Source organism: Pristis pectinata, chromosome 8 (genome assembly GCF_009764475.1).
Source record: "Pristis pectinata isolate sPriPec2 chromosome 8, sPriPec2.1.pri, whole genome shotgun sequence".
In the NCBI taxonomy this organism is placed as follows: Eukaryota; Metazoa; Chordata; class Chondrichthyes; order Rhinopristiformes; family Pristidae; genus Pristis; species Pristis pectinata.
In genome coordinates, this window is record NC_067412.1 from 576,758 (window position 1) to 599,292 (window position 22,535).

Here is a 22,535-nt window from a genome sequence, read left to right on the forward strand (position 1 = left end):
TACTCCCCCACCCTCACTCATACCCTCACTCCTCCCTCGTCCTCACTCCTCCCCCCTCACTGTAACTTAAAACCAACTTTTCAACTTGAAGCAGCACGTGGTGGAGGTGGGGGTACACAGCATATCGGGCAGCATCTGTGGAGAGAGAAACAGTTAATGTCTCATGGAATCATACAGCACAAAGGCAGGCCCTCCAGCCACTGAGTCCATACTGACCATCAAGTGCCTATTTATGCTAATCCCATTTTGTTCTCGCCACATTCCCATCAACTCCCCCCAGCTTCTACCCCTCACCCACACTGGGGGCGAAGTTCAGCAGACAAGTAGCCCACCATCCTGAACATCTTTGGGAGGTGGGGGGAAACTGGAGCACCTGGGGGAAACCCACGCAGTCACAGGGAGAAGGGGTAAACTCCACACAGACAGTTCCAGAGGTCGAGATCGAACTCAGGTTAGCTCTCCCAGCTGCACCACTGTGCCTTTAGATCAAAGACCGTCTCTCCACAGATGCTGCCTGGCCTACTGACAGTTTGCAGCATTTTGTACATTCCTACCATCTGCAGGTTTTTGATTTCCCCAGTTCTTTAACCTGAGATGTTCATTCACAACATGGTGGGCCGAAGGGCCTGTACTGTGCTGTGCTGTGATGTTCTATGTTCTACATTCACAACGTGGTGGGCTGAAGGGCCTGTACTATACTGTTCTATGTTCTATGGTTCCCCCTCACTGAAGCTCCACAACCTGGTGAGGTTTCCCTTTTCATTTCAAAATTCTTCAGGGCCTTGACGGGACAGATGCAGGAATGAGCTTCCCCTGGCTGAGGTGCCCGACATTTCGTCTTTAAACCTGTCAGTTCCTTGGGCATGATGCCTGGGTCACAATCTCAAAATGTGCAAGCAACATCAACCGTAGAAGTGAGGTCAACAGTAAAGAGTTTAGAAATAGTCTACAAGGAGACAGGGGTGGTCTGGGTGAGTGGGCAGGCACGTGTCAGACGGAGCTTAACACAGAGGAGGGTGAGTGAAGAATTTTCCAGAATGAGGAGAGACGCCAGGGGCTAAACATCCGAGTTGTGGAGGGTGTGTGGGAACAGAGGGAGCAGGACTCCCTGTGCATGGATCTTTGGAAGGTGCAGGACACACTGTGAGAGCAATGAGTGAAGCTCACGGATCCTGGGATTCAGAGGCACAGAGTGCAGGGCTGGGGAGGTGGTGTTGGACCTGCACACAGCCTGGGTGAGCCACAGCTGGTGTGGGGGGTGGGTCGCACCCAGTTCCGGTCTCCACACCATGGAAGGACGTGGTGATCCAGGGAGGGAGCGGAGCAATTTACCAGAGGGTTCCAGGGACGAGGGAGTCCAGCTCCGGGGGTGGGGTGGGGGGGCATGCAGAGAAGCTGGGGCTGGTCTCCTTGGGGCAGGGAGGGTTGGGAGGAGAGTAGATGGAGGTATTTAGAGAGGGGAAATAGAAGGAAGTTGTTCCCATTAGCAGGTGATTCAAGAACCTCAACACAGAATGACAGAGAAGAGCAAAAGCCACTGGCGGGAAATGAAGAAAACCTTTTGGCACAGAGGGCAGGGATCTGGAACTCACTGCATGCGGAGAGGTGGAAACAAGGTCTTCAGAAAGGAACTGGCTCAGCATCTCGGTGGAATAACGGAGGGGCCCGGGGAATGAGCAGAGGACGGATGGTTCTGGAGAGAGATCAGTGTCGAACTGTTGTAGGGTGGTGTCAAACCTCGTAGCAGGGTACCAAACACGTGTACAGATGTGCTTTGCCCAGGATGCATCACATATCGATTACAGTAACTATTCACTGAACTATTTCAAGGAAGTGAACTGTAATCAGGCTTTGGCAAAAGCAAATAATTCCATTAGTGTTGTCACTGAACATAAATGTATCCCACCGGAAATCCACACATACTTTTCTGTTGTGGTCTCTGGCCAGAGATGAGACACTGCTCAAATTTTTCCCTTTTCCTGCTGCAGCTTCTGATCTGTGAGGTAGGAGAAGGGCTGAGAGTTTCAGCCCTGTGGTGATGTACCTGAGGAGGACTTCCATGGACAAGATGAGCCATGAGGCAAGGCACTGGCCAAAGCTCAGAGCAGATCAAATTGTTCCAAACAAAAGGAATTCAAAGCTCTTCTGCATTCCTGAGAAAGTATTGGAGGAAAAACTGTGTACGTTCCCTGCAAGCAGGTGCTCACCTCAGGCAGTAATAGCCTGGTCAGTCAATGTCTCAGCCAAACAACAGCTTCCAATATCAGCCTGGGCCATAGGGTCAGGCAAGGACCACAGCACCGGCAACAAGTCAGGAGCGCTCTCTCCCTCGGTGCTTCGAGGAACAAGGCTCTCTCATGGGGCTGAGCAAGCTCCTGAGTGGGACTGGATCCCACAGAACTGAGACTCAGAAGCCACAATGTTTATGACTCAGCCAAGCTGACACTCATTACTGTCTGATAACTTTAGTGTTGCCTTGGCGCCTGAGGTTATTAAACTATTTCTCACAGTTAACATGGGCTGAGAGAAGCAGTCTCAGTTCCCTGATGGAAAAGCAAGACACACATCTGTAGCAGCCTCTGGAGTCCGTAGAAGCCTTTAAGCTGGAGCAGAGAGTCATAAATGAGAAGGAGTGTCACATGTGGGTGTTGGAAGCAGTTTGCTGAAGGAATCACAGGGATTGCTGCAGACATTAAAAGATTTGTCAGATTAAATCATTAAAGGGTGCTGGGAGTCACTGAGCAGTACCACATTGTCAGCTCCCACTGGTGGAGTCAGCAGACAGCAGAGTGACAGGGTGGCTCCCTCTGGCTCCTCACCACAGCCAACAGAGCCAGACTCCAGCCAAGACACTGCACAGCCCTCACACCCCTGCCCTGGGAAGTGTGGAGATTGCAGGCTTGATGCTGGGATAAATCCAGCCTCACTCTCCCAGACGGAAGCTCAGGGTGTGTGTGCCTGTGGATAGCATGGTCACCTTTCCCAATGTGCACACACTACTCCTATATCAACACGCAACACAGAACAGTACAGCACAGGGAAAGGCCCTTCAGCCCACCTGTCTGTGCTGTCCATGATGCCAAATCAGACTGAACCTATTTGCCTGTACATGATCCATCCCTCAATTCACTTCACATTCACGTGCCTATCTAAATGCCTCTTAAGTGTCTCTGTCGTATCTGATTCTATCACCATCCCCGGCAGCCTGTTCCAGGCACCCACCACTCTCTGTGTAAACTTGCCCTACACATCTCCCTTAAACTTCCCCCTCCCACCTTAAATGCACGCCTTCTAATATTTGACATTTCTACCTTGGAGAAAGACTGACTATCTACTCCATCTACACCTCTCATAATTTTATAAACTCCCCTCAGCCTCTGACACTCCAGAGAAAACAACCCAAGTTTATCAAACCTCTCTAACCCAGGCAGCATCCTGGTGAACCTCTTCTGCACCCTCAGTATCAGCCTGGGCTATAGGGTCAGGCAAGGACCACAGCACAGGCAACGAGAGGACAAAAACATCCACAAGTTTTATGCAGCTGCAAAATGACTTCCTGACTCTTGTACTCAGTGCTCTGACTGATGAAGACAAACACACCGTACACCTTCTTTACCACCCTATCTACTTGTGTGGCCACTTTCAGGGAGCGAGAGACCTGCACCCCGAGATCGTTGGGTACATCACTGCTCCAAAGGGTCCTGCCATTTACCTTATACTTTAATCTTGTATTTGACCTCCCAAAGTGCAACACCTCAGAGTTGCCGAGATTAAGCTCCATCTGCCATTTCTCTGGCCATGGCTTGCATCGGATCCTTCTCACTCTGCACACAACAGGTAAGGGTGGGCAGGTTTGTTGATAATGGGGAGGGGAAGTTACAGAGGACGTGTTGTCTCTTACAGGGAGCATGTCAGCATGGCAACCAGGGTCTGGCAACTTTTGCCCCTGTATGGGTCACCCCATTGCTGCAGGGTTGTTACAGGTCATAGAGCTGTAGAGTACTACAGCACAGACAGGCCCTTCGGCCCATCTAGTCCATGCCAGCCTGGTTTTCTGCCTAGTCCCATCTACCTGCACCCAGACCATATCCCTCCAAACCCCTCACATCCATGTACCTATCCAAACCTCTCTTAAATTTCAAGTTGAACCCACAGCCACCACTTCCGCTGGCAGCTCGTTCCACACTCGCACCACCCTCTGAGTGAAGAAGTTCCCCCCTCAGATTCCCCTTAAATATTTTGCCTTTCAGTATTTCACCGAAGAACTGCCTCTTTGCTCACTTACACGCACATGCACAGACACAGACACACACAGAATTCACGCTCACACTCCGATACCTGCACTCTCATTCACACACATACACACACACACATACACACACACACACACAACACTCACAATCTCTCACACACTCACACTACACCAGGCCCCCTCCCTGGCCTGGAGACACAAGTGGCTGCAGATGCCGGAATCTGGAGCAAAAATCTGCCGGAGGATCTCAGCAGGTTGAGCAGCAGAGGGACGGTGGATGCTTTGTGTCAAGACCTTGCCTCAGGGTCAACCATCCCTCTGCCTCCACAGATGCTGCTCAGCTCACTGAGTTCCTGGAGCAGTTGGTATTCCTGGTCGCCGGTCTGTAGGCACACAGGCTCTCGCTGGAAGACATCGATCCGCTGACGAAACTGTTCAGGTCAAATCAAGTCGTGTTTATTGTCACATGCACAAGTAGGGTGAGGTACAATGAAAACCTTGCTCATAGCAACATCACAGGTACAGACAATACACAGAACATAAATTATACACGACTTCCACTCACCCAGTTCAAAGCTCTGCAGGGGCAGAGTGAGCAGCCCTGAGTGAGGGCTGAGGGTGTTCTGCCCGGGTGCTGTGCACACGTCCTCGGAGGGAGGTAGCAGCAGAAGGAAGGATAAATCACTGGCAAACTCCAACACCTCCTGACTGTAGAGCCGGAACTCCTTCACCTGAAGGGAGTGGAGACATGACAGTGAGATCCCTGATCCCTGATCCCTGAAACCACGGTGCTACTGGGAAAACTGGCCAGGAGCCGACTGGGTCAGGGGCAAGGGGCCAGGGAGAAAATGGGTCAGAGGGCAATGGGTCAGGGAGCAAATGGGTTAGGGGCAAGGAGACAGGGAGCAAACAGGTCAGGGGCCAACAGGGTCAGGGGCCAATAGGTCGGTGGCAAACAGGTGAGGGGGCAATGGGTCAGGGCAAATGAGCAAACAGGTCAGGGGTCAAATGTGCCAGGGGGCAAGGGCAAACAGCTCAGAGGGCAAATGATGGGTTAGGAGGTAAATGGAGGGTCAGGGGGTAAAGGGCAGACCGTATGAAGGTTTCCAAACATTTTGCAGATCAGATAGACAATGGGTCACGGGTACTTCCTGAGAAACCTGATTGGGAACATCAGCCCAAAGCGGACCTTATGTGGAGTACATCGTGTTCACAATCAGTTCCATCACGGATTGGAGTGGACCTCTGACCACAATCCTCTGGTGCATCAGAGATCCCCCTGCACCAATCACAGGACACAAACGGGAGCTTGTAGTAATATGGGTGCCGGAGGGTCCCTGGAAATGAGGGGACTTTCACTCCAGGGACGATCCGGCTGGCAATGTGACAGGTGGACAGGAACTCAGGCCCCCAGCTGAAGACAGAGACACGAGGAAGTGAACATAACGCACGGTTGGTGTGCTGCTGTATACCTGCTGCAGGGGAAGGGCAATGTGCTTCACCAGCTCAGGGATGGCTGCCCTGAGCTCCTGCTGGAACAGTCTCTGTGGAGTCTCCTCACATGGATCTGAGGGGGTGGGCTCATCTAACCCTGTCAGTTTCTGGAGCCACTCCCACTCGTCCCTGGGGGCAGAGAGAGAGGAGGTATTGAAGCAATTGTTGGAAGTACATGAGGTTAACGCAGGGTTAAATGTGTCAAACTGAGGGCAAGGGCCAACAGACGAGAGCTGGAAGGAAGGTTGCTCAGCAACTTATTTGTTCCACCCCCTTGTTCCTGCACTCACTCTGGACTCTGCCCGGCCCCACAAATCCTCCCACTTCTGCCTTTTCGTAGCCCCTGTCCCGACCATCCAGCCTCCATAGTGAAAGTCCTCCTTCCCAGAAATAACAACAGAATCTTTAGCCATCCCCAAAGTAACAACACAATGATTCACTGGGTCAGGTTGCAGGTTTTCCCACAGATCTGGATGTGAGGTTGGACAACTAAGGAGCGGACACCAGTGGGACTGTGAAGTTGTGTGTTAGTGGAGATTCCAGGAAAATAAAGGCAAATGCTGTAACGAGGAGAACATATCTAAACACCCCAACAGAGAATCGGTGGTCTCTCCCAAAGCAGCAGGGCCGAGACCAAGGTGAGGCAGACTGTGTCACCAGGTCCTGGTGATGGTCTCTGCATTGTGACCATTAACTCATGGAGTCAGGCCCTTCAGCCCACCCTGTCCATGCCAACCCATTTACCAGTGCTCAGTCCATAAGCTCCCATACTGTGTAAAACCTGTCGCATTGTGTAAAGGGCTGTGGTCCGTGATGGTCAGTCAGTCCCAATGTACCTGTGCCAGAGCCATGGCGCACAGGAAGTCCCAAAGCTGGCCAGGAGAGATCCCACTCCAACAAGTGAATGCGAGGTGACAAGAAACATAAGATCATGTGTTAACACTGAGTGTCCCTCAGGAGTACACCATGCTTGGGCTGTCGGAATGACAAAATGCAGGGAAGACTTGTGGTCACATCACAATAGGCTCAGCCTACAGATAGGAGAGCGGAAGATGTAGGAAGAGGAATCGGCTGTTCGTCCCCCTGAGTCTGCCCACCAACCAATGAGATACGGTGCCACGCCAGAAGTTGCTGTTGGGTGTCACACGGGCCAGTGCTGGGATCTACAGTGGAAGGGACTGGGTGGATTCTCTGACAATGCAGGGATGGGTGGGATAGATACCGAGGGGCTAAATACGAGGGGAATGTTTTGTCAGAAGAAGGATAATGTAGGAAAAGTGTAGAAGAATAGAAAAACAGAATATCATTGAACTAATGGCTTCTGGTGTTCAGAGGCCCAGCCTCCCTGTCAGAACCGCAGAACGTTAGTCCGCAGCAAAGGGGCGGAATATAACAGCTGGGAAAACTTGCTGCAAAAAAGCAGCTGAGACTACTGCTGCAGTAATGCATGCGGTTTTGGTCTCTGTGTGTAAGGAGGGCTGTCCTTTCAGTGGAGACCGTGCAGGGAAGGTTCATCGATTCCTGTGCGGAAGAGGTGGATGCAAGGTTGGACAGCTGGAAGGGACGGACTAGGACTTTGTATGTAAGGAGACCTTAGAGACTCCGGGACCCCAGACACCAGTCGGTCCATCTCCAGGACCCCTGACACCACTACAACATCCCAGCTGCTGCCCAGATGTGAGCCACTAACTCTACAGATGTCTCCGTTGCCCCGCCACCTCCACCAGGTATGATTCACAAGGTACACCGAAGAACCAACCGGCATGTTCCAAAACCCAGCGCTGTCTCTCGACCAGTCTCATTGTTCTGCTGCTTCCTGGCGTTACCTGGAAACATTGTGGTTGTTCCTGATCTTGACATGACACAGGATATTGGGAAGCTTCTGGGACACAAGGACCCGAATCTGGTCGACAGAACTGCTGAGCTTCAAGTAGCCGAGGTAAAGTCCAGGGGCCAGAAACTCGTGGCTCTGCCTGTGGTACGCCAGCTTCTCCTGCAGGAAGATGGAGCAGAGTAAGGGGGCAGATCACCCGGACACTCTCCGTCCCACCGTATCCCCACCCTGCACATACAATGTTCACCCTACTCCCCAAGGCTACAGCACATTGCTATCTACACTGCCTCTGTGAGCAGCAAGTCAACCCTCTGAATACTCAACCAGGGTTGCTCAGGTAGGCTGCAAACCATCAGTTGACCTGTCAGCAAACAAATTCCTTCCACTTTTGGACAGTTGACATTTCCAGCTGCTGCCTCAGCCCTCTCCCTCACCTCTTTACACTAGCTAACTCCTCTCTTTCTGTCCAGATGAAGGGTCTCAACTGTCCATTTCCCCCGACAGATGCTGTCTGACCCGCTGAGTTCCCCCAGCAGCCCATTTGTACACCTGCTGGTTTCACCAAGAGCTCCAGAGCTTAATGTAAGTGCTCAGGCAGATACTCATCAAACGCTGTGAGTCTCTGCCTCCACCACCCCTTCAGGCAGAGCACTCCAGATTCCAAACAGACACTGAGCGAAACAATTCTTTCTCAGATCCTCTCCAAACCTCCTACTCCTCACCCTAACCCTCTGGACTGTAGTTTTAGAGGCCACTGCTCGAGAAACAGCTTGCTTCTGTCAGGGTCCCCACAAGCTCCTCTATTCCAAGGAAAACAAACCCAGCCTGTCCATTCTCTCCTCATAACTGTCCATCCAGGCCACATCTTGGTGAATCTCCTCCACATCCACGTCCTTTCTATAGTGTGGTAAACAGAACTGGGAGAGGTACTTCAGCTGTGGCCTGAGCAATAAAGTCGGAACAACGACATGCAATATTTCATGTGCTGCCTCTCAGATGCTTGGTCACAACCATTATCCTACGTGCAGAGTTGACAGCAGTATGTCCAGCGCCGTGGGCTCATCTGCGGAGAGTGACTTGCGCTGGGTCTGAATCTTGGCCAGGGGAATCCACCTGACGTTCTCCAGGCTCTGGTGGGAGCTCAGTTCCCTCAAGGTCACAATCAGAACATTCCCCTGCTTGTCCTTGATGGGTTCAAAGTACAGCTGGCCAAGGTCCTGGGTTCCAAGCAACCCCTGCAAAGTAAAGCCGGGAGATCAGAGGAACACCACCGTGTAAAGTTTAAAGTATGACTCTACATTTCACAAAGTTATCATGCTTGGGTTGAGAAGGTTAAGTGATGCCCTGAGATCTCAAAATGGTGAATGGATTCCTGCGCTGGGTAATCTGGAATGAGGAGATATCCTGAAACATCAGACCCAGTACACTCACAACACAAATCACAAGAACACAAGGGACATAAGAAATAGGAGCAGGAGGAGGCCATCTGGCCCGTCGAACCTGCTCCGCTATTCAATAAGATCATGGCTGATCTGGCCGTGGACTCAGATTCACCTACCTGCCTTTTCCCCAGAAGAACCCTTAATTCCCCTACTGTGCAAAAATCTATCTAACTGTGTCTCAAGTATATTTAGTGAGGTGGCCTCTACTACTTTCCTGGGCAGAGAATTCCACAGATTCACTAGTCTCTGGGAAAAGCAGTTTCTCCTCACCTCCGTCCCAAATCTATTCCCCCGAATCTTGAGGCTATGTGCCCTAGTTCTGGTCTCACCTACCAGTGGAAACAACCTTCCTGCCTCTATCTTATCTATCCCTTTCATAATTTTATATGTTTCTATAAGATCCCCTCTCATTCTTCTGAATTCCAGCAAGTATAATCCCAGGTGACTCAATCTCTTGTCATCGGCTAACCCCCTCATCTCCAGAATCAACCTGGTGAACCTCCTCTGCACCGCCTCCAAAGCCAGTATATCCTTCCTCAAGTAAGGAGACCAGATTGCACACAATACTCCGGGTGTGGCCTCACCAGTACCCTGTACAGTTGCAGCATAACCTCCCTGCTCTTAAATTCAATCCCTCCAGCAATGAAGGCCAATGTTCCATTTGCTTTATTGATCACCTGTTGCACCTGCAAACCAACCTTTTGCAATTCGGATATAAGCACTCCCAAGTCCCTCTGCACAACAGCGTGCTGCAGCCTTTCACCATCTAAATAATAATCTGATCTTCTATTTTTCCTTCCAAAGTGGATGACCTCACATTTACCAACATTGTACTCCATCTGCTAGACCCTTGCCCACCCACTTAACCTATCTATATCTTTCTGCAGACTCTCTGCATCCTCTGCACAATTTGCTTTTCCACTCAAACTTAGATACACTACACTCAATCCCCTCTCCCAAATCATTAATGTATAATTGTGAACACTTGTGGGCCCAGCACCAATCCCTGCAGCACCCCGCTCACCACTGACTGCCAACCAGAGAAACACCCATTTATCCCAACTCTCTTCCTTCTATTGGTTAACCAATCCTCTATCCATGCTAATACCTTCCCCCAACTCCATGCATCCTTATCTTATGGATAAGTCTTTTATACGGCACCTTATCAGACACCTTCTGGAAATCCAAGTACACAACATCCACCTGTTCGCCTCTGTCCACTGCGTTAATTATATCGTCAAAAATCATCAATTTAGTCTTTATCCAAACCAGGTTGAACTCAGTTTGGCTCAGCTCCATTTTCCTGCCTGTTCCCACGAGCCCTTGACTTTCGAAGTCCAAAACCTCATCTCAGCTAGCCTGGAATATATTCAATGTCTCTCAGGCAGAGGGAATTCCAAAGATTCACCACCATGTTGGAGAAGAAAGTCCTTCTCATCTCCATGTGAAGTAGGTGACGCCATATACTAAATCTATACCCAGTTCCTGATTCCCCCTTCAGCATCCACCCTGTGGAGTCTCCTCAGGACATAATGTTTCAAAAAGATCACCTCATAGTCAGTAATCCCTCCACTATAAGGATGAATCATGCCCTGTAAGGATTGTGAAGACATATCTTTCTTTGTCAAACATGATTTCCTTTCCATGAAGCCACGTTGACTTGGTTTGGTTACATGAAGCTTCTCCAAATGACCAGCTATTTCTCCCATGATCACAGACTCAGACACCTTGCCAACATCAGATGTCAAGATAACAGGCCTATCGCTCCTCACTGTGTGTCTCCCTCCCTTCTTGAACAAGGGAGTCACATTTGTGGTTTTCCGATCCGCTGGGATCTTCCCAGAACTTGGGCAGTTTCGAAAAACATCAACCAATGGCTTCACCGTGTCTGCAGCCACTTCCTATAAACCTCTCGGGTGCAGGACCTGGTGACTTGTATGCCTTTGGTCCATTAGATATTTCAAGGTGACTCCTACAGCAGACACACATACATACTGACACACTGCCATACAAAACCCACCCTTTCTGCACCCACTATCACAAACTCCCACAAAAGCCACACAGACACGAGGGGTCCCTGAGGGAGGAATGCTCACTGGGCTGGAAGACAGGACCTTCGTCACACTCCGTTACCTCCTCCAAAGGTCCAATCAGAGTGAGGGTGAGGTAGCAAAATTGGTTGTACGTAGCAAGACATGTCGAGTCACCCCAGGCATTTTCTCACGTGTTCTGCTACTACACTGCAACACGGGTTGATAGGGCATTAAAGAAGGCATATGACATGTTTTTCTTCATTAGTCAAGGCACTGAGTTCAGGAGTCAGGAAGCTACGCTGCAGCTTTATAAAACTTTAGTTAGGCTGCATCTGGAGTATTGCATTCAGTTCTGGTCACTCTATTATAGGAAGGATGTCGAGGCTTTGGAAAGGGTGCAGAAGAGATTTACCAAGATGCTGCCTGGATTAGAGGGCATATGCTATGAGGATAGGTTGGACAAACTTGAGTTGTTCTCTCTGGAGCTGTGGAGGCTGAGGGGAGATCTGATCGAGGTTGCCTTTCATAATTAAATTATGAGAGGCATAGATGAGTAGACAGCCTGTATCTTTTCCCCAGGGTTGAAATGTCTAATACCAGAGGGCATGCATTTAACGTGAGGGGGGTAAGTTCAAAGGAGAAGTGTGGGACAAGCTTTTTTTTTACACTGAGAGTGGTGGGTGCCTGGAATGTGCTGCCTGGGCTGGTGGTGGCACATGGATGTGGGGGAAATGGTAGGATATGGACATTGTGTAGGCAGAAGGGATTTGTTTAGTTGGGCATTTTATTCCTAATGTAATTGGTTCAGCACAACATTGTGGGCCGAAGGGCCTGTTCCTGTGCTGTACTGTTCTATGTTCTATCTGTGGTCCAGTGCATGAACTGAGACACATGTGAGACTGATGAATAGATAAATTAACACAGTTTGAGCTGAGCTCCCGCCTAGTCATGAGCAGGTGGTCTGGAACGTCCCCAGATTGTTTGCGACCTCTGGCTAGGAGGAGATAACGTGAAGTTCAGCTGGAGGAGAAGGGAGGCAAGGAGACAGCTGATAACAGCCAAAGGTTGACCTCAAAGAGCAGCACCTCAGTTACGTAGTCACTGCAGTCGGGAAGGGTGACCTAGTCCGTTATCAGACATCAAAGGGTTGACCACAGAGATGGAGACTGCAGACACAAAACTTGGAAGTGCATCCAGATAAAGGGTCTCGACTCAAGATATCGACTATCCATTTCCCTCCACAGATGCCGCCTGACCTGCTGATTTCCTCCAGTGTTTTGTGTGTTGCTTTAGAAGCGTAGTTGTCTGTCATGAGGACTATGGTATCAGAAGAGCGGGAGGATGAGTGGACACTCGGCACGTGGAATTTAATGCAGCAAAGTGCAAAGTAAGACACTGGCTGGAAACTTCCTATCTACACCTCCCCTGACCAGATCTTCGAGTGCACACTTCCACAACAAAACCAGCTCCAACCAGGTCAATGAGGCTCAACACAACACATCTGCCATCTGATGTCAGAACATGCCTCATCTGCAGAAGGACAACTGACCAAGTCACACCACCACTCAGCCAGTCATTAAAACTGTCAAACACTTGGAAGAGTATCGATGTCGCTCACGTCCTGAAACACTTAAAAAAACTATTACAATTAATCATATTATTAATTTTAAGCAATTTATTAATAAAGTTAAAACTCTTTATAAAAGTTTGCATTGGTACTCACCAATGCAACTGATGGAGAGATTAGGGAGGGGTATGTCTATAGTAAGAAAGAGGTGGCGTTGGGTGTCATGAAAAACATTAATGTGGATAAGTCCCCAGGGCCTGATGGGATCTATCCCAGGATACTGGGGGGAAACAAGAGAGGAGATTGCTGGGGTCTTGACAAAGATCTTTGTCTCTTCTTTAGCCACAGGTGAGGTGCCAGAGGACTGGAGAACAGCCAATGTTGTTCCTTTGTTTAACATAGAAACATGGAAAACAGAGAAAACCTACAGCACAATACAGGCCCTTCGGCCCACAAAGTTGTGCTGAACATGCCCCTACCTTAGAAATTACGAGGCTTACCCACAGCCCTCTATTTTTCTAAGCTCCATGTACCTATCTAAAAGTCCCTTAAATGACTCTATCATATCCGCCTCCACCACTGTTGCCGGCAGCCCATTCCACACACTCACCACTCTCTGAGTAAAAAACTTACTCCTGACATCTCCTCTATGTCTACTCCCCAGCACCTTAAACCTGTGTCCTCTTGTGGCAACCATTTCAGCCCTGGGAAAAAGCCTCTGACTATCCACATGATCAATGCCTCTTATCATCTTATACACCTCTATCAGGTCCCCCCTCATCCTCCATCGCTCCAAGGAGAAAAGGCCGAGTTCACTCAACCTGCTTTCATAAGGCATGCTCCGCATTCCAGGCAACATCCTTGTAAATCTCTTCTGCATCCTTTCTATGGCTTCCACATCCTTCCTGTAAGTGAGGTGACCAGAACTGAGCACAGTACTCCAAGTGGGGTCTGACCAGGGTCCTTTTTAAGAAAGGCAGTAGAGCATATCAGGAAATTATAGGTCAGTGAGCCTTACATCAGTGGTGGGTAAATTATTGGAGAAGATCCTTTGGGGCAGAGTTTACTCACATTTGGAAATCATGGAATTATTAGGGACAGTCAGTGTGGCTTTGTGCAGGGAAGGTGCTGTCTCACACATTTGATTGAGATTTTTGAGGAAGTGATGAAGGTGATTGATGAGGGTAGGGCAGTGGATGTTGTCTACATGGACTTTAGTAAGGTATTTGACAAGATCCCTCATGGTGGGCTGATCCAGAAGATTAAGTCACATGGGATCCATGGTGAGTTGATAAATTAGATCCAAAATTGGCTTGGCCATAGAAGTTCAGTGCTGGAACCTCTGTTGTTCATGGCATATATTGATGATTTGGATGAGAGTGTAGATGATCTGATTAATAAGTTGCAGATGACATAAAAATAGGTCGAGTTGTGGACAGTGCAGAAGGTTGTCAAAGGATTGGGCAGAATATGGATCAGTTAGAAATGTGGGTGGAGAAATGGCAACTGGAGATTAATCTGGACATGTGTACGGTGTTGCATTTTGGAAGGACAAATATAAGAGGAAAGTGTTCAGTGAATGGCAGGACCTTTAATAGCGTTGAAGTACGGAGGACCATGCAGTGCCCCTGAAAGTGGCAACACAATTCGATAGGGTGGTAAAGAAGGTGTACGGCATGCTTGCCTTTCATTGGTCGGGGCACTGAGTATAAGATGGGAAGTCATGTTGCAGCTGGATAAAGCTTTGGTTAGGGCACATTATGTGCTGTTCTGGTTGCCGTTACAGGAAGGATGTGGAGGGTGTGAAGAGGGTGCAGAAGAGCTTTACCTACATTGCCTTGATTGAAGTGCATTAGCTATAAGGAGAGGTTGGGCAAACTTGGATTGTTTTTCCTCTGGGGCGTCGGAGGCTGGAGGGAGACCTGATAGGTTTATAAAATGATGAGAGGCATAGATAGGGTAGACGGTCAGAGTCTTTTCCCCAGGGTGGAAATCCAAATTCTATAGTGCCTATATTGAAAGTTGCAAAGGGAAAGTTTAAAGATGATGTGCGAGGCAGGGTTTTTTTTTACAGAGAGGGTGGTGGGTGCCTGGAACATGATGCCAGGGGTGGAGGTGGAGGCAGATACAACAGCAACAACTTAGAGGCATTTAGACAGACACAGGGACAGGCAGGGGATGGGGGATATGGACCATGTGCAGGCAGATTGGATCAGCATCACGGTCGGCACAGACATGGTGGGCTGAAGGGCCTGTTCCTGTGCTGTCTATGTTCTAAAACATTCGAAAACAATTACATATATTCAATTTAACTAAGTTCAGTCCAGAAGTTTAGGTTACCTGAAACTTACCACTCTCCCTCCCAGCCACTCTTCTTCACTGAAATGGATGAGGCTCCACACCAGATCTAACCCAGCACAGGTGGAACAGACAGTGTTCCCAGTGTAATTACAGGGAACAGCAGGGAGCAGGTGCATTGGTGCTGGCTTCCATGAAGAGTTCGACACCAGGAGGAGTCAGGAACTGTCAGGAAGCACCCATGGGGACTGCTGTCCACCCTATTGTCTTGCAGTGATATGGGATGGATTCTGTTGCAATGAACTCAACGACTGATTCACGGAGTGTGGAGGAAACTTTCGGCTCACCTGCAGTTGAGCAACAGCTACAAGCATCTTCTGACGAGCTTGGAGTACAGGTGAGCAGGATGAGGAGGAGGGACTCATGCACTGACCGAGCCAGCGGCTGACTTCCCACATGTACGAGACCTGTGTCAGAGAGCAAGCAGAGACCTTCACTGTACCACTGGCCCAACCACTCCACTTCTGGTCAATCTGTTCCCCAGTGGTCTGAGCTCACTCCTGCACCCTACACAGCCCAGTGTGTGCGGTGATACACCTTGGTGTTGAATATCAGACACACTTCAGATGAGGCACTGCTGTAGCTGTCCCCACCAACTCCCCACCAACACCCCACCACGCTCCCAGACATCCATCCCATGTGAACTGTAATCACGGTGGCCTGTATCCCACATGTTCCTCGTGCTACAGGTGGCAGCTGATTATTGGTGACTTTTTAAAGAGCTAATTTTAATTAAAATGAACACATCACGGAGCGTTGCTCCCTGCTCCCCGTCACCTTGTCCTACGTGATATAGAAACACACTGCAGGATCTGACTGTGCCACAGTTCCAGACTCGAGCCAATGGATGGTGCGGATCCCAGGGTCCTGGTCCCTTTCCTTTTCCTGTAGCCGTTCCCCTTCAAAGGGACGTTGGATCCTGCATCCTTTCTCTGGCTCTGCTCAGACGTGAGATCCCTGCTCCACGGGTCCAGAGACCCACGGCACAGAAACAGGACTTCACCCATCACGTCCATGCCGACCTTTCTGCCCACCTTCGCCGATCCCATTTCCCCACATTAGGACCATCTCCTTCTATCCCGTGCCTATTCCGGTGTCCATCTAAATGCTTCTTAAATGTGGTGACTGCACCGGATTCCACCACTTCCTCTGGCAGCGAGTTCCAAACATCAACTACTCTCAGTGTGAAAAACTTACCCCTCAGATCCCCTTTAAAACCCCTCCCTCTCACCTTAAACCTGTGCCTTCTTGCTTTTGACACCACTGCCATGGGAAAAATATTCTGACTATCTACCCTATCTCTGCCTCTTATAAATTTATACACCTCTACCAGCTCACCCCTCAGCCTCCTTCGCTCCAAGGAGAACAAGCCCAGCCTATCCAACCTCTCCCCATAACTTAAGTCCCCCAATCCAGGCAACATCCTGGTGAAGCCCCTCTGCACCCTCCCCAGTGCAGTCACATCCTTCCTGTAGTGTGGTGACCAGAAGTGCACACCGTACTCTGTGCAGTCTACCCAGTGCTTTGTAAAGCTGCAACATAATGCCCCAGCTTTTATATTCTCTGCCCTGACCTTGAAGACAAGCAGCCTTCTTCATCAAACACCTTATATGTCTGTGTTATCCCTTTTGGGAACTATGGACTTGGACCCCAAGGTCTCTCTGTTCATCAACTTTACTTGGTGCCCTACCATTTCCTGTATACGTCATATCACCTCAATTCAAGTCCTGAACACAAGCACCAACACGATCCCTTTCTGTAACTACCTTGAAGCTTACAGTAGTGTGGTCACAGTTCCCAACACTTCCTCCCTGCTCGGATAATCCAGGATAGGTGCTGAGTTCAGCTGGCCTGATGTTCCAGGATCCCTGCTCCAGGTGACCTGATATTTCCTCTGTCCACTTCCAGCTCCTCTGCCAATCCCCACTGCTGGACCTCTCTTTCATCTTTCCTTCCTCTGTTCCTCCCCAGAACTCAACCACCTTCATACTTTTCTTTCCAAAGGTCTGACATGTTTCCAAAAGTGGAGCATTCAAAGCTCCTCACTGCTCCAGCTGAACCAATCATGTGTCAAGAACTGGAGGCACCGCCTATTTACATCCATGTTCCCGGCCACAAACCCAGCAAGTATTTGTTAAGTCAGCCCAGAGAGGCTGTGGCCGGATGCCATATCTCTGTGTCTCCCAGAGAACATTCCCACCCAGATGCTGCCACAAGACCGAGGCCAGGAATAAATGGCCAGCTCCCTCCTCCATTACCTTCATGAACCAAAGGAAGTCTTGCATCAGAGAGCTGGAGTACGAGTCATCCACGTCGACCACAGGAACCTGCTCCTCATGTGTGACAACAACATCATCATCTTTGAACAGTATGGCGGCCAGGTACAAGCCTCTGAAAGCCAGGACAACACCGCCAGTGTTTGTGAAGCAAACAGCACAATGCAAATCTCGTGGAGTCATAGTCACAGAGTGGTACAGCTCAGAAACAGGCCCTTCTGCCCTCCACATCCATGCTAACCTCTTTGCCCACCTACACCAATCCCATTGTGTACAAGTTAAATGCCACCCAGCAGCTGACAGTCCAGGAGTGAAGATCCCTCCCAGAATTCCTCTGGCACCCCCAGCTTGGCTTTAACCCCAGACCTGCTTGGGAGCAGTGACCTCAGTCTGTAGTCAGTGAGAATTATTCTACTGTGAGACTCAGGGAAGAAAAATGGGAGTCTAAAGCAATTTTTCTGATAATTAAATTTATTAATTAGTTGTTAGGATCACATTATATAAAGCATTGGTAAAGAAAATGTCCTAGAGAAGTTGGTGAGTTGAAAGCCAATGAATGCCAAAGACCTGATGATCTACATTGCAGAGGTTGGAATGAAGAGGATTTAGAGTCAGTGGATGTTCTGGTTACCAAGCTCTAGGGTTGTATAAGTTCTGGGAATATTCCTGTGGATCAGAGGGTAACAGATGTGGCTCTGTTGTTTAAGAAATGAAGGAGAAGGGAAACAGGGAACCCTAAGCTGCCAGCTTGATATCAGTAGTTGGGAAATGCTGGGGTCTATAATAAAGGAAAGTAAAGAATAACATGACCGAGTAAAATTACCATGGATTTATGAAAGGGAAACCATGTTTGTCTAATCCATTGGAGCTATCTGAGGACATGTGTCACTGAGGGGGAACCCATGGGGGTGGTAAATTTGAATTTCAAAAGGCTTTAGATAAGGTCCCACACAGCAGGTTGGTGAACATTAGAATGCATGGAGTCAGGGATTGGGATTTGGTTAACAGATTGAAAACAAAGTCCTTGTCAGGTTGTGGGACATCACATTGGTGCCTGGGTCCCAACTATCCACAATCTATATCAATGGAGACACAAGAGCCTGCAGACGCTAGAATCTGGAGCAACAAACAATCTGCTGGAGGGACTCAACAGGTTGAACAGCATCTGTGGGGGGAAAGGAATTACTGATGTAAGTCCTGATGCAGGGTCTCGACCTGAAATGTCGACAATTCTTTTCCCCCCACAGATGCTGCTCGACCGGCTGAGTTCCTCCAGCAGACTGATTTTTTGATCTGCATCAATAAGGCTGAGGGAACTAAATGCAACGTTTCCAAGTTTGTTTATGACACGGGTAAGTGGGAATGTGAATAGTGACAAGGCTGTGAAGGGGGCTTCAGGAGGATGTAGTCAGACTGAGTGAGAGGGCAAACCATGGCAGAGGAGCAGGCTGGGGGGGTGCAAGGTTACCCATCCTGGTGGATAAAGCAGGAGTGCTGAGTACTTTTTAGATGCGAGAAACTGGGAAATGTTGATGTTCAGAGGGACCTACAGATCCCAGTACACCAGTTAAAGCATTGCGGGCAGACCCAACCTCAAGGACTGCAGCGGTTCGAGAAGGCAGCTCACCACCACCTTCTCAAGGGCAACTAGGGATGGGCGATTAAATGCTGGCTCAGCCTGTGACACCCACATCTCATGAATCAATGATTAGGAAAAACACTGAAAGTTAACCTGTCAGAGCTGTATTTAGAAGTTAACTGTAATGTGGCCTTTATTGCAAGAGTACTTGAATATTAATTAGAGTAACAATGGATGCGCACTGTCTTTTTCCCAGGTTGGGGAATCAAGAACTAGAGGGCACAGGTTTAAGGTGAGAGGGGAGAGGTTTCATAGGAACCTGAGGGGCCAACTATTCCACACAGAGGGTGGTGGGTACTTGGAACGAGCTGTCAGAGGAAGTGGTTGAGGCAGGCACTTTAACAACATTCAAAAGACACTTGGCCAGGTACATGGATAGGAAAGGTTTAGAGGGATTTGCGCCAAACGTGTCAGGTGGGACTGGCTTGGATGGGAATCTTGGTTGGCGTGGACCAGTTGGGATGAAGGGGCTGTTTCTGAGCTGTATGACTCTATGACTCTAATATTTTACTCTAACCAGCTGACACCACACCCAACGTATGGGTCATATTTTGGGCTTCTCACCTGAACAAACGATACATTTACTACCGAGGGAGTTCATAGAAGGCCCACTGGACTACTTTTGTGGGTCTAGAAGAATGAGAGGTGACTTCATTGAAACTTACCAAATGGTTACAGGTTTCGACAGGGTGTCTGGAGGGAGGATGTTTCTCCTGGGTGTGGAACCTAGAACCAGGAGTCATGGTCTCAGAGTAAGGAATTGGCCATTGGGAGTGAACGTGGAGTGAATCTGTGGAGAGCCAAGAGAACTCTGAACCCTGACTCACTCACTGTTCATTCCAAACTGAGAACAGGAGATTTCTGGATATTGAGGGAACTGGAGGTGTGGGGATGGGACAGGAAAACGGCACTGAGGTCAGAGATCAGTCACAACCTTGACGAATGGTGGGGCAGTCTCGAAGGGCCGTCTCTCCTGCTCCTGATGTTTTATTTGAGTGACTCCCCCACCCTGGGCTCGAAGGCCCACTCCTGCTCCTGCTCCTTATGTAACTCACCTTTTGAGGCTTTTGACAAATTTGCTCGTGGGCTGAAACAGGTGTTTGAGGCTCTTGGACATTGAGTGCTTCCGTCCCGGGAGGTGGACCTTTGCATTTTCTGGAAAAGCAAAGCAGGCACGTTTTATCCCAAGGAACAGTGAGCTCCGGACATGTGTGCCGCCAGGACACTGTGTGAGCTTTGCTGGGGATCAGTGTTGTGGAATTTGCCGTCACCGGGAGTTCCTCCCAAGCGGCAGACCCGTGATGAAGGACAGTCAAAGAATCTCTGCAACAGCACTCAGCACTTTGCTTTCAGCTTAACAAACATTTTACAACCAAAAAATAAAACTATTAGATGCTGCAAATCTAAAATAAATCTGGCAATTGTTATAAATATACACAGGTCAGGCGGTGCTTGTAGAGAGAGAGAGAGAGAGAGAGAGAGAGAGAGAGAGAGGTAATACTTCCCGTTGACTCCTTTCAGAGGACCAGTAGTGTGAACACTTTCACTTTACGAACATTTCCCGTATGTGCAGCACTGACCAGTTTTAATGAAAGATGATCAACCCTGAACATTCGCGTGGTTTCACCCTCCACGGCTGCTGCCTGAACTGTTGGGTCTTTCCAGCACCTTTACTTCAGGTTTCCAGTCACTGCTATGCCTGTTTCTCAGTCCCTGGATGTTGGTACAGGGGCCATAACTTCTCACACCACCCTGCTGGCCCGCCAGAAGCACCTCCCTAGTGGCAGCGGAAGGGCTTTGCAGAACTCACCATGACACGGGCACTGCTGGTGGTGGCTCTTCACCTGATTCAGCAGCCGCTCCAAGGCCTCCAGCCTCTGCTGATGTTTCGATTCCTTGTTAACGGAGTCTCCCCAGTCTGTAGTGAAGGAACCAGACCCACAGTTCGTTACCACCCTGGTCACGGATATCAACAGCACAGGACACACGTGTTACACACAGGACACACAGTTCGTTACCACCCTGGTCACGGATATCAACAGCACAGGACACACGTGTTACACACAGGACACACAGTTTGTTACCACCCTGGTCACGGATATCAACAGCACAGGACACACGTGTTACACACAGGACACACAGTTCGTTACCACCCTGGTCACGGATATCAACAGCACAGGACACACGTGTTACACACAGGACACACAGTTTGTTACCACCCTGGTCACGGATATCAACAACACAGGACACATGTGTTACATACATGACACAGTTCGTTACCACCCTGGTCATGGATATCAACAGCACAGGACACACGTGTTACACACAGGACATATGCAAGACTTGGCAGGATAATCTGGATTTTTGGAACGCTGGTGACTGTCTCACTGAGATCATGAGGCTGTTTAGAGATCACTTGCAGGGGGTTCTGGATAGGTTTGTCCCATTGAGGCAGGAAAAGGATGGTAGAGCGAAGGAACCGTGGTTGACAAGAGCTGTGGAATATGTAGTGAAGAGGAAGAAAGAAGCTTACTTAAGGTTCAGGAAGCAAGGATCAGACAAGGCACTAGAAAATTACAAGGAAGCCGGTATGGAGTTTAAGAATGGACTTAGGAGAGCTAAAAAGGGGCTTGAGAAGCCCTTGGCGAGTAGTATTAAGGAAAACCCCAAGGCGTTCTACATGTATGTGAAGAATAGGAGGATGACCAGAGTGAGGGTAGGACCGATCAGGGATAAAAGAGAAAACATGTGCCTGGAGTCGGAAGAGGTAGGGGAGGTCCTTAATGAACATTTTGCTTCAGTATTCACCAGTGAGAGAGACCTTAACATTTGTAAGGGACAGTGTAAAACAGGCTGATAAGCTAGAACATGTCGATGTTATGAAGGAGGAGGTGCTGGAACTTGTGAAAAACATTAGGAGAGATAAGTCACCGGATCCAGACGGGAAAAAAATCCCAGGATACTATGGGAAGCGAGGGAAGAGATTTCTGAGCCCTGGTGATCATCTTTGTGACCTCACTGGCCACAGGAATACCATCAGAGGATTAGAGGGTGGCAAATGTTATTCCTTTGTTCAAGAAAGGGAGTAGGGATAACCCTGGGAATTACAGGCCAGTGAGTCTTACTTCAGTGGTAAGTAAATTACTGGAGAAGATTCTTAGAGACAGGATTTATGGGCATTTGGAGAAGCATAGGCTGATTAGGGACAGTCAGCATAGCTTCGTGAGGGGCAGGTCACGCCTCACGAGCCTGACTGAATTCTTTGAGGATGTGACAAAGCACATTGATGAGGGTTGAGCAGTGGATGTGGTGTACATGGATTTTAGTAAGGTGTTTGATAAGGTTCCTCATGGAAAGCTTATTCAGAAAGTCAGGAGGCATGGGATCCAGGGAGACTTGACTGTGTGAATTCAGAATTGGCTCGCCCATAGAAGACAGAGGGTGGTGGTAGATGGAGCATATTCTGCCTGGAGGTCGGTGACCAGTGGTGTTCCACAGGGATCTGTTCCGGGACCTCTGCTCTTTATGATTTTTATAAATGACTTGGATGAGGATGTGGAAGGGTGGGTTAGTAAGATTGCAGATGATGTGAAGGTTGGTGGTGTTGTGGATAGTGTAGAAGGTTGTCAAGGGTTACAAC

The 22,535-nt window shown here is 49.1% G+C and overlaps 1 protein-coding gene across 1 annotated transcript in view; it reads right to left on the reverse strand.

The window, feature by feature from the left end:
- Window positions 1-22,535, reverse strand: part of LOC127573195 (ankyrin repeat and fibronectin type-III domain-containing protein 1-like) — a 141,391-nt gene that overhangs the window by 41,811 nt on the left and 77,045 nt on the right. Inside the window, exons 9-16 of the mRNA XM_052021192.1 lie at window positions 20,706-20,813; window positions 19,951-20,050; window positions 17,239-17,371; window positions 15,268-15,387; window positions 8,603-8,815; window positions 7,573-7,739; window positions 5,725-5,875; window positions 4,818-4,983 (exon numbers count right to left, since the gene is read on the reverse strand). Of these exons, the coding sequence (XP_051877152.1) occupies window positions 4,818-4,983; window positions 5,725-5,875; window positions 7,573-7,739; window positions 8,603-8,815; window positions 15,268-15,387; window positions 17,239-17,371; window positions 19,951-20,050; window positions 20,706-20,813 (1,158 nt within the window). The remainder of the gene's footprint in view (window positions 1-4,817; window positions 4,984-5,724; window positions 5,876-7,572; window positions 7,740-8,602; window positions 8,816-15,267; window positions 15,388-17,238; window positions 17,372-19,950; window positions 20,051-20,705; window positions 20,814-22,535) is intronic.